Source organism: Alosa sapidissima, chromosome 7 (genome assembly GCF_018492685.1).
Source record: "Alosa sapidissima isolate fAloSap1 chromosome 7, fAloSap1.pri, whole genome shotgun sequence".
NCBI classification, from domain to species: Eukaryota; Metazoa; Chordata; class Actinopteri; order Clupeiformes; family Clupeidae; genus Alosa; species Alosa sapidissima.
The window spans coordinates 28,744,868-28,756,976 of NC_055963.1; the positions used below are offsets into that span (position 1 = coordinate 28,744,868).

Genomic DNA, 12,109 nt, shown 5'->3' on the forward strand with positions numbered 1-12,109 from the left:
CCACCCACTAGGGAAGGATGGAGCTGACAGGAGATGCGCTCATGTTAGCTAGTGCTAGAAACCACATGTGCACAATGCCTTCAGGAGTTCAAGCCTCCTTCCTCGATACTTTGTAGTCTAAAATCAGTGACCTCTCGCATCTTTGCCTCCCTACTCTTTGAAATGTTTATCTCTTCTCTGCGGTGCCGAAATAAACGCTCATTTCACGGCGGTGTTCCTCGAAGCATGGATTAAGATGTGGCTTTTTACATTAAAAAAAATACATTTGGGGCATGAGCTAGATTGTGGTTTGGGAAGAGACTCTTGTTTTGCACTTCAAAGTCAAAATGGGAATATCGGAGCCTCCTTGCGCCCCTCAATCACGTTCCATCAAAGTGGGGGAATGGTGCTCCGCTCCGAGACCCAGATAAATAAAATATCAGCTGCTCGCACACGGCACACCGCAGGCTAATCTAGCAGACTCACTGCGATTATTCAACTTTTTCAACTCTGGAGGCTCATATCAGGGGAACAGAGAGGGCAAAAACGCACCACTTTTTATCTCTGCGTGCTGCTACTCTTAAGTAGTTATGAGTGCCCTGCTCCCACATCTGGATAGACCATAACAGGCGGGCGGTCTGGAAATGTGCCAGCGCGTCGGCAAACGTTTAGGGAGGCCATGACGAGTGGCGGTCTGAACTATCTTCCAGCAGACGTGCTGATGAAAAAAATGAAAAAGCGTATCTTCGTCATCCTCCTGGCCATCCTGTCAAGCGACCAGCGACCTTCCTGTGACCTGTCTCTCACAGCGACTGGAACATCTTCAACAAAAATACAAGCTCCCCAGTTAGATAAACAGATCTGTGTTCTTCCAGCAAGTGTTAATGACACCAGGTGGATTGTTGCTATTCATTGTCGTGGGGAAAATTAACTTTTACTATGTTATCTCTTGCACACCTGGATAGTGAGTTTGTGGAGAACCCCAAGAGGGATTGTTGAGCTTCCCCTGACTGTCCATGGTCACTCGACGCTTGCTTCCTCTGACTTGTTTCTGCCTTTTTCTGTCTGTCTTTCTGCAGCTCCTCAATGCTATCCAGCTCTTCGGTGCCAACTTGGACGACTACCTCCACCTGCTGCTGCCCCCCATAGTGAAGCTGTTTGATGCACCGGATGTTCCCTTACAGGCTCGCAAGTACGTGTCCTTTCCAACACAGTTTTATGACCAGTCCCTAAGGATTCTCCACTGTAGACAGTGAGGACATCACTTGTGTTTTCCCAAATATTACCTAAGTTGCTCTGCTCCTGGGTCCTGTGTCTTTGGTTAGCTGTTCAGATGGATGATAAAAGCAGCATTGTGTTCCTGGTATGAAACCAGAGTGATTCGTGAGAAAATGTCTGAACAAATCTCAGAAGGCCGTTACTCACTCACTTTCACAACAGGATCGCTCTGTGTAAATTAAATCAACCCTTATGAATGTTTTTTTTGTTTTTTTTGCCCACTCCATTACACTCAATAAATGTACGATTCTGCAGACAGATGGCTTAATGGACTGCAGTCTTTCCTTCCAGACAGTTGTGAGGCATGCCAATCAACACAGGCGCAGAGTGGCTATGCCAAGGCGCTCTCCAATTTGCCTGTGCGATGCAGGCCCCATTGGGTCTTTAGGGTTGGTCGGCCGCTCCAGGGCCAGTGACAATCGCTTAGATCTTGAGTTTATGCAGAGTCGCGTTTCAGCACGGTGTGGCCGGGAGCTAGCGAGCACGCAGAAATCGATCGAGGTGCAGATTGACGGGTGCCAGACTCATGTGACGTGTCTCCTCCAGTGTCAGAAAAGTGGGGGTTTGCGGGAGAGGGCGCGGGGCTGATCACGTCTCTAATGCACGGAGCAGAACCCTACTGGCTCCTCATCTGTCGGGTCCAATGTATTGTACCGTACTCCCAGCAAAAACACTTTGCACAGGCAGGAGTCTGGTTTGATCCTGGCAAGTGTGTTTTTCTTTTTTTTTTCCGCTTTTTAACAGCAAATGTGTTATATCTATTTGGGAGGGAGAGAGAGAAAAAAAAAACAGAAATGTTTTCCAAAACAGGCGCTGGGTTGGGTGGCGGTTATCACCGTCAGTCATCATGCCCTGATGAGTAGGTAGGACTGCCTATTGAAAGCCACCTTGCTTGTGTGAGCCTTTTCCATGTGGCTTTTGACTAAGCGTCAGTAGCTGTTTTTGTTTCGCTGGTCGGTGCGATTTTCATTTCATTTGTCCCCCAAAAGCAGTTTTATAGTGTTCCTTGGCCTCGATCCCCACGGGCTAGCATGTAGTGGTGATAGCGAGTGAAATTCCCTTGGCCAACCAAGGAAAACACTCCTGAAATGACCTGGAGTTTATGTCTTTTTACCCACTGAATTTTTGTTGTTTAGTTTGTTTGTTTAAAATAAAAGTGAAAATTATGTGTTTGGAAACTGTTTTCTTATGCCATATTGGTTTGTGTGTTTTCCCCCCTCTGTGCTTACCCCGCAGGGTTGCCTTAGAGACCTTGGACAGACTCACTGAGTCCCTCGACTTCACCGATTACGCCTCTCGCATCATCCACCCGATAGTTCGCACCTTGGACGGCACCCCTGAGCTGCGGTCCACGGGCATGGACACCCTGTCCTCACTGGTCTTCCAGCTTGGCAAAAAGGTGCGTCTCTCGAGATGTTGTCTGGTCACGCCTTGCCACCATTCTGGCATGTTCTCTGTGCTCTCACCGCCAGGCCAGGGGCCAGTGCACTTTCCAGAAGGAGGAGGGGGGTGCTGATGCGCACTCCCTGAGGGCTGGGCTCTGGTGATGCTGAGGTTACCTACCCCCTGCTGAGGAACTTCCTGCCCGGCCTTCCCTTCAAATGCACCCATGCACGAGGCACTGACGTAATAGAGCGGGGGGTGGGGGAGAACAGAGGATGGAGGATAATGAGAGAGAGAGAGAGAGAGAGAGAGAGAGAGAGAGAGAGAGAGAGAGAGAGAGAGAGAGAGAGAGAGAGAGAGAGAGAGAGAGAGAGAGAGAGAGAGAGAGAGAGAGGAGAGGGGGGGGGGGGGGGGGAGGAAAAAGGGGAGAGAGAAAGTGTGTGAAGGAAAGAGTGGTGTTGGGGGGGGGGGGGGAAGAAAGGCAGAGAGAGATGAAGTCATCAGTTGCCACCCCCCTATTCTCCATCCACCCCCCTTCTTAGAAGTCCCAAACCACCAGGGCTCAATTTAAGCCGTCTGGCCTCAGACATGAAAGCAGCAGCCCGAAATGAAATGGGGGGGGTGGGGTCGGGAGCAGGCCATTGGCCTCTGTCAGAACACGGCCAGTCTGTCATTTGGGATCGGGTACACATGCTCCATGCCATGTGCTGCACACACTCACATGGGAGGCAGGGACAGTACACACACACACACACACACACACACACACACGTAAGCATGCAAATATACTCACGTAAGCATACTCAAACACATGTAAGCATACACATAGACTCACGTAAGCATACTCACATAAACAGTCATGCTTACACACACAGACACATCTGTAAATGCACATCCGTGGTTGATGAACACATTTATGCATTCACATGGCAAAGCCAGGAAGTAATCTCAGAAGCATTACGTCCCTTACGTCACTCAGACATTAACTCTAAATAATGCTCCCTCTCTTTCTCTCTCTCTCTCTCTCTCCCTCTCTTTCTCTTTCTCTCTCTCTCTCTCTCCCTCCCTCTCCCTCTCCCTCTCTCTGGTTTGTTGTGACCTACAGTACCAGATCTTCATCCCCATGGTGAATAAGGTGATGCTAAAGCACAGGATCAACCATCAGCGTTACGACGTTCTCATCTGTCGAATCGTGAAGGTCAGTCCCTCCCTTCTTTTGTCTTTTTCTCTCTTTCTCTCACTCCTTTTTTCCACATCCACCCATCTTGGCCAAGCTCCCTCTAAGTCAGCCCCCTCTCTGGCGTTCCTCATATCACGAGAGGGAAAAGAGAAAAATCGGTATGTGGAGTAAAGTACCACTGATGTCATGCACGTCTGCTGAAAGAAGAGGGCTTCCTACACCCTGAAACAAACAGGCTCTTGTGTGCAGGTGTAGGTCCTCGACTTCTCTTGTTACGTTACTCACCGACCCGTTTCCCCGACGCGCCAACCCACACATCCTGGCCCAAACACATGGCCCCCAGTTCCACCCCGAGAACCATTTAATCTTCTCACACTCTGGACATGATACTTCCCACCCTTAACTGTCAAGCCAGTCCTCGCAAAAACAAACACAGCGAGCACATAACGTACTTGACCCGTGGATGGTGTTTTTTTTTTTTTTTTTACTTTCTCTTTTCTAAAAACAAAGAAATGAAAGAAATCATGTGGCTCAGGTTTATCTCATCTCCATGGACGGGCTAGAACAAAAGAGTGCTTGTTGGGATTTGGCTTGGTCCCCCAACGCAGGTTTTCTCATTTAGGTTAGCCACGCACAGGTCTGCTCTAATTAAGACTCCATAATGGACTGCATGTGTGGGGGCCGCTGGCCTGACTTGATGGACAGGTTTTTTGTGATTCTGTATTTGATTTGATTTGATTTATTCATTGCTTGTTGTTGCTGGCTCTTTTAGGGGTACACCCTAGCGGAGGAGGAGGAGGACCCACTGATCTTCCAGCACCGACAGCTACGGGGGAACCAGGGTGACGCGCTGGTCAGCGGCCCCGTGGAGTCGGGCCCCATGAAGAAGCTGCACGTTAGCACCACCGCCCTGCAGAAGGTGGGCACCGTCGGGAGAACCTCTCTTTCTCTGTCTCTTTCTATCTCTCTCCATCTCTAATTGTAGACGCTTTATTGACATGAGCATAAAAATGTGTGATATTGCCAAAGCATTATGTTTGCCTACTTACAAAGTATGTCAGGTACATCAGAAGGGTATGGTGGTGGTCTCTCTCTCTCTTGCTCTCTCTTTCGCTCTCTCTCTCTCTTGCTCTCTCTCTCTCTGTGTTTCAGTCCAGCCCAGCTGTGATCTACTTTGCTCTCCCCCTCTCGGTCTCTCAGGCCAACTATTCATCTCCCACAAACTCTTTCTCCTGTCTTTAGTTCTAGTTCTGTTTGCTTCCTCCTTTCTCTCACTCCTCATTCATCAGTTCTATTTCCCAACCCAACTCTTCCTGTCCCCACCTTTGTCTGTCTGTCCTATCTGTATTTCTATCTCTTCTATCTCTTCTCACTCTCTCTCTCTCTCTTACCTCTCTATCCCTCTGTCCCTGCCGTTCATTCCCCTTTGTAAACACTCATTTTGTTAACATTCCACTTTCATTAGAACTGAAGTCTGTGGGAACATTTAGTCCGGTACCAGTTTCTTTTCATTTGCTGCCACACCATTAGAGGCTCCTTACTTCGTAAATAAAAGCGGGCTGTTGTAGGTTGACACCAGCCTCCGTCTCGGTCAGTGACACCGTCTGGCCTGGGCCCCAGCTCAAAGCTACGCAGAGCACTGTTGTTTAGTAAGTCCTTGATGAAGAAAAGCATCTTGGGTAGTTAATTACGAGCTGTTTGTCGTCTTCAGCTCTCACTGAGGAGGGACTTGGGGTAAGGATGGAGCAGTGAAAGATGGAATGAGGACATGGGGTGAAAGCCCATGTAATCATTGTGGAAGGACCTGTGGCTTAGGCACACCACTGTGCTGTGTTCTCCTTTAGTGGTTCTGACAGAAGTTTATTTTCACTCCCTGCCCACCTTGGATTGGGTCTCGCAAGCGCCCTGTTGACGGGCCACCAATTTAAACAGTGGGCTTATCTGGACTTATCTGGCTCGCTTGTACAAATTCCTGCTCCTGTTACCCTCAGAAGCACTCAGTGTTAGAGTCATGTTTTAAGCCCGGCACGGAACGCAGTAAACTCGGAACAACCTGTTCCGTTGAGTTCTACCAGCTAAGCTGTCTAAGTGGCGTTTGTAATTCTACAGCCGCTTGGACAGTGAATTGTTTTGAAACAAATGGAATCGGAATTCTTGCAGAATTGGTGCCGTCAACATCATCAATACCCTGTGAAAATCCCTCCCTGGAAAAAGAAAAGAGGGTTTACTTTGGGGTTGAAACCCTAGCTCAGGACCAGATGCATTGAGAGAGCCATCAGTTTAGAATATTATAATTAAAAGGTTCCTTGGCTCTGTGCTGGCTCTGTGTTGTAGACAGGGGAGAGTGGTGCCCAGATAAACAGTGGCGGCGGTCCATGAATCGACCAAGTGAGGATTGGGAGGCGAATCTGAGCTTTATGAGCGATTGCCCCCGCAGCTGACTGGAAGGGGCCAAATGAGGCGTGAGGAAGGGGCCAACAGATCCCCGCTGAGGCATAATGCACCCAGCACTGTGGTCTCGCTCATCTTGTGCGTGCTTGCATGTGAGTGTGTGTATGTGTGTGTGTGTGTGTGTGTGTTCTCGCCAGAGAGCACGTGTGATGGATTCACACGTGTGGCAGGTCTTTCCATCCACTTTAACCTACCTGCGGGTGCAGTTGGTCACTCAAGTGCCAAGTCTCCAGTCATGTGAGCAGTGTATGCGTTTCCCGCTGCCGCCGTCGTGACTGCTTTAGTCCTCACCTAAGTTATGGGCCACGTGAGGCGGCCCAGACGCGCCTGTCCGGCTGCTCATCCGTCCGTCTACTGTTCCACGTCCAACACTCCTCCCCCCCTCTATCAAAATGCATTGACTGTAGTTGTCAGGTTGCATATAACTCTCTCCGGTTATGGGCTGAAGGAGAAAGCTGGGAATCTGCTGAGTATCTCTTCCTCTGTCTATGTCTGTCTGTTTGTCTCTCTTTTCTTAACCTGTCCTTTGTTATATATCCATTTGTTTCTCTAGTCTATGTTCCTCAACAGCAGTGTCATTGCCACAGCAAGAAGCGATGTGGCCTCTTGGCTTAGGCACTGTGGATAATGATGGTAATAATCTGTGTGTGTGTGTGTGTGTGTGTGTGTGTGTGTGTGTGGTGGCACCACAGGCGTGGGGCGCTGCCAGGAAGGTGTCAAAGGACGACTGGCTGGAGTGGCTGCGGCGTCTGAGCGTGGTGCTGCTGAAGGAGTCGTCCTCGCCCGCCCTGCGATCCTGCTGGTCCCTGGCGCAGACCTACATCCCCCTCGCCAGGTGAAGCTCCCCCTCCAGCACCACAGCCACCAGCATCCCCCTCACTCTCTATCTATCTGTCTGTCTGTCTGTCTGTCTGTCTGTTTTTGTGTCTGTCTGTCTGTCTCTGTGTCTTGTGACTGTCTTGTGACTGTCTCTGTGAGTCCCTGTGAGTCTATTAGTTTGTCTTTTTCTGTGTGGTGCTGTGCCTCTGCCCCTCAACCCATCTGTGCGTCTGTTTCATAATTGAATCCAAGACCCTCACCACCTCCAGCCCCGTTCCTTCCCTCTGTGTCCTTTTTTTTGTTTTTCGCTTCTGTTATTATCCACCCCTGGGTGCCCTTTATCAAGATTCTCGCGCCATCTATTGGATCCCTGATTTTATTGTTGCTTTATTTATCCCACATCTCCACACACGTGGCAGATAAAAACATCACTAGAATTTTTTTTTTAAACAACCTTCAGCTTTAGATCTGTTTTTGAACATCCAGTCATTATTGAAGGCAAGATAAATAGTTCAGTTGTTTTTCAGTTGGAACATGTCTGTCTTTTCTAGGTGATTTTTCACATAGATGCTTTCACATAGAGCAGCCAGGCAGCTACAACGCTACACTCTGGGCACATGAACATGGGAGCTACCAATAATTGTGGAGTTTGTCAGGTCTATAGGTTTTGAAACTACCTGATGTTCATGGCCTTCCAACTCAGTTTTGTTGCCGTCTATTCCTTTTCTCAAAAGCCACCTCAAACTCATTGGTCTGATTGTTGTCGTAGGGACCTGTTCAACGCGGCCTTCCTGTCGTGCTGGTCAGAGCTGAGTGAGGACCAGCAGGATGAGCTGATCCGCAGCATTGAACTGGCCCTCACCTCGCAGGACATCGCCGAGGTCACACAGACCCTCCTCAACCTGGCCGAGTTCATGGAGCACAGCGACAAGGTTAGAGACGGCCACGCACGCACGCACACACACACAAACACACACACACACACACAAACACACACACACACACACAGACCCATGCATGCATGCATGCATGCATGCATACACACACACACACACACACACACACACATGCATGTATGTATACACACACACATATATATACACACACACACACACACAAATCCCAACTCCATTTCACCATCCTCTTACATAATTAATATTAATGCGCAGATACATACAGGATCAGTATCACCAAGGTCACTACAAAATCAAAATGAACATTCAAAATTGCCACATATTACAGCATAAATTCACATAGTCTCACTCTCTCTTTCAATTTGCGGATGTGCTTGAAGAACTCTAAAAACAGTTATTTTTAGAGTTAAAAAGTAATGTAGATTATAATATATCCAGGCCTTTAGAGTTCCCCAAATGCTTTGGAAGCAGAAAGTGCTGTTTAAACATCTAGGGGTTACCACTTTTACCATAAATTCATCCACTTGGAATGATTGAGAATTCTTCAAGCTTCTGATTTTGCCCTTCCTTTTGTTTGCATTTCTGCTAATTGAAAAGACTGCTGCCGAGAGGCCTTTGGAAACAGGGGAGATCGTTCAAACCACCACATTATTAAACTGAATTTAGGGAGAACTTGGTTGCAGGATCCGTGGGTAAATTTGAAATGAATTTAATACTTTCTAGAGGAAAAGGAGGAAAATGGTTTGCAGCCGACACGCTTATTTTCCCAGTTGCCCTCTGCCAACTTATTTGTTCTGCTGAGCTTATGTTGAAACTAAAGCATATCCTAAGTACCTTGAGATTTAATGCAAATTAAAGTTGGGTAAAATGAGCTGTTTATATAGCCTATCCCTTTGCCAAGGAGGCACCAGGTCTGTGGGATCCCCTTGACTTTTTCTTTTCGGGAACATTTGTGATGCATAAAGGTGCTTATTAGCCACATGTTGTGCCTGTCAAATCTTGCTTATATCCAAAAATTTCTCGTAAATATTCTTAAATGTCACGACCCATCTGTCCGTGACGGAGTTTGTACTTTCACAGAGAACAAACACAACTCAAAAAACACACTTGTTTTCCATCTGCATTTGTGTTGTGCCATTTCCCAGGGTCCTTTACCGCTGAGAGATGACAATGGCATCGTGTTGCTGGGGGAGCGGGCGGCTAAGTGTCGTGCCTACGCTAAAGCCCTGCACTACAAAGAGCTGGAATTCCAGAAGGGTCCTTCACCCCTCATTCTAGAGTCCCTCATCAGGTAAGAGAGCCTCGCCGTCTCACTGCTTCAGCGCCCCTCAGACCCATATTTTACCACCACCACTCTGTGATAATGGAAATTTTTACATGGTTTTGGAGTGGGTGGAAAATGTCCCTGAAATCATGGAAAATATGAAATTCCTCTGCGTTTCTCCTAGGCCTTGTTTTTTGTTAAGCCATCCTGGGGGATTCCATTGTTTCTGGTTTGCACATTTGACAAAAGAGTTCTAATTTGGCAAACGGAGCGCTTTACAAGGTTTTTGACTTGCTGCCATGGCAAATGTTTAGGTGGGATGTCAGTCATGGTTTTGGACAAGAGCTTCCAGGTGGTCAGGTACTTAGGCCCCCTCTGAGTCAGGCCAAAGCAAAGAGGTCATTTCATTTTGCCATGGCAAAGAAGTGTAAACATCGCCAGTGAGCGGATTACATAACTCTACATCCTCCGTATTTCCATTTAGGTTGGAGGTTTCAGACAGCGTTCAGAAATCGTGCATTGACACGCCACAGATGCATCTGTTAATGTGTTTCCCTGAGCTGGTGCCGTTGGTGTAGTAGTGTACTGCGGTTTGTAGTGCATTCCCTTTTGGAGTGCTTAGTATGTGAGGAAGGAATTGACTGCAAAGGACCTTCATGTTATCCACTAGTATAGTGGATTTTTATAAAATATCACATGGGATAAACCTCACTAGTTAAAATTGTGTTGTTTAGAATTTTATTACATAAGGGTAGTCTGATTAATCTTTGGCCTTGTGCTGGTGGCCTGCACAGTGAGTGGAAAGATTGCTTCTCCCCAGCCAGGAGAAACACTTGTGACAAAATTGCCCTATATAACACATTTTACACGCTGACCTCCTCTGTACACCAAAACCTCCAAATCTTCTTGCACTTAATTTCCAGCCAGGGATAATTTCTGGACTGCATGTCAGTGCAGGGGGGGGGGGGGGGGGGGGCGTCTTGTCCCATCATCTGAGGCTTTGTTTTTATGAGGGGCTATGAAGTCGACAGGATAGGGCTGAGGCTGGAGCTCTAGCGGCCGTCTTACTACCTGTTTAGGTGGCACCTCCATGTCTCCGTCTCCCAGTCATCCTTTCCATACCCTCCTCCGCCTTCCATTTCACGTCTTTGCCGTGCACGAAGAGATCTGTTTCGCAGGCCCACGGTGGGACCTGTGCCTCTTTTCATCCATTGTGTGTGTGTGTGTGTGTGTGTGTGTGTGCCTCCAGTTGGGCCAGGCCTACCCAGAGAAAGCCTGTTTTCAATTTCATCAAGCCCTCCTCTTGCAAGCCAGTTGGCGCAACATTCTCAGACCGTCCATCTGGTTCTCACCTCTCCTCTGAAAGCACCCCCCCCCCCCCCCCCCCACACACACACACACACACACACACATGCACACACACTTATGTGTGCAGAAGGGCCCCACATCATATATACTGAATGAATCTAAACACGAGCCAGACGCTCCACATTTGAGTCCTCTGTAATCAGATGTTGTGGCGCTGGTATGGCTTCTGTGGTGGATTGAGTTGATGTCATCTGATGATTAGAAAGGCTCCCAAGCTGCTAATCCCTCCCATTCTGTGTCTCTTTTGGGTTGCTTTCTTTCCATTTCTCTGATCCCAAAATTCTTGTGTTGATGTAAGCCAAGCTTGAGTGCATTTTAAGGATTACTTAGTTAGAGATGAAATGTCACAAAGATGGAGCAGAGAAAGGCATTCTAATTTTAAGACTTGTGGAGTGATTGACCTTAATTTTGTTCAATCCCTCTTTGTCTTCGCTGTGGAATAAACCTTTAAGAGGATGTTCCACTCTTAATGACAGAATCTCGTGATTCCATGATAAATACTTCTTAAATGACCCTCTCAGATTTTCCTGCAACAGTCCTCTATTCAAGTTTTGTATATTATCACAAGTCAGGTTTGAGTAGGAGTATAGAACGTACATTGTGTAATGATTTCATCTGGTTAAACTATTTTCACAAAGGGCTTTTCTATACAACCTTCTGCTAGTATTCTGTGGTTTTACTTCCAAAGACAGTATTGGTAGTAGAAAAGTGTGCATTGTTAAAAAATGCACCTTCTGAATGACCTCCATACAGGGATGTCTGATTGATGACTTGCCTTTGGTTGTAATCCTGAATCTCCTGAAAGATCAAATCTCTTTTACTAAAAATCTGAATGAATGAATAACATTTCTGATTCACATTTTCCATGAATCAGCATTCGATACGGACACTCGGCATCTGGCGATTTCTTGTCAATCGGAACATCCGTTACAAATACGCACATTCCCGCATTCTCTACCCAGTAGCGAGAAGGGAAGTGAGACCAATTTCTCCAGAAGTCTCCACACCTTCTCCAGATGCCGAGCCATTGAGTAGTGTATGAGAAAGTCACGGGCTATCCAGGAATGAAGGCTGGACTGATCCCAGAGGGGGCAGTGTGTTGAGCCTCAGGGACCATTGGGCCAGAGAACAGTTAGAAAGCTGTGATGGCATAAACAGATGGGTGGCTGGCTTATAGCTGGGTAATATTGACCCCGGCACACAGAAGGAGAGAGACTTTATGCGGGGACGGAGACTGTTCAAAAGACTCTGAGACGTAGGTCACCTGACCGTTTCCCCTCTTGCTTCTGTTGGCAGTGGATCACAATGGATTGGATTTGTCATAACAGTGGCTTTTAGCGTAGAGGGCTGCCAAATGCTGTTAACAAATTTGGGGCTGGTTCACGGGGTTCGAGTCCCAGTATTGAGATTCCAAACTCCAGTAGTTGCCTATTTTATTCTTTCGGAGGGATATTGGCTGGCCATTAAATGAGG

The 12,109-nt window shown here is 47.5% G+C and overlaps 1 protein-coding gene across 4 annotated transcripts in view; it reads left to right on the forward strand.

Annotated features, from left to right (window-relative positions):
* The window catches only part of mtor (mechanistic target of rapamycin kinase), a 94,260-nt gene that overhangs the window by 19,911 nt on the left and 62,240 nt on the right, over positions 1-12,109 (forward strand). For all 4 annotated transcript variants that reach the window (XM_042096766.1, XM_042096767.1, XM_042096769.1 and 1 more), the window contains 7 exons: positions 1,059-1,171; positions 2,494-2,656; positions 3,746-3,838; positions 4,593-4,739; positions 6,964-7,106; positions 7,860-8,022; positions 9,150-9,295. In XM_042096766.1, the coding sequence (XP_041952700.1) occupies positions 1,059-1,171; positions 2,494-2,656; positions 3,746-3,838; positions 4,593-4,739; positions 6,964-7,106; positions 7,860-8,022; positions 9,150-9,295 (968 nt within the window). The remainder of the gene's footprint in view (positions 1-1,058; positions 1,172-2,493; positions 2,657-3,745; positions 3,839-4,592; positions 4,740-6,963; positions 7,107-7,859; positions 8,023-9,149; positions 9,296-12,109) is intronic.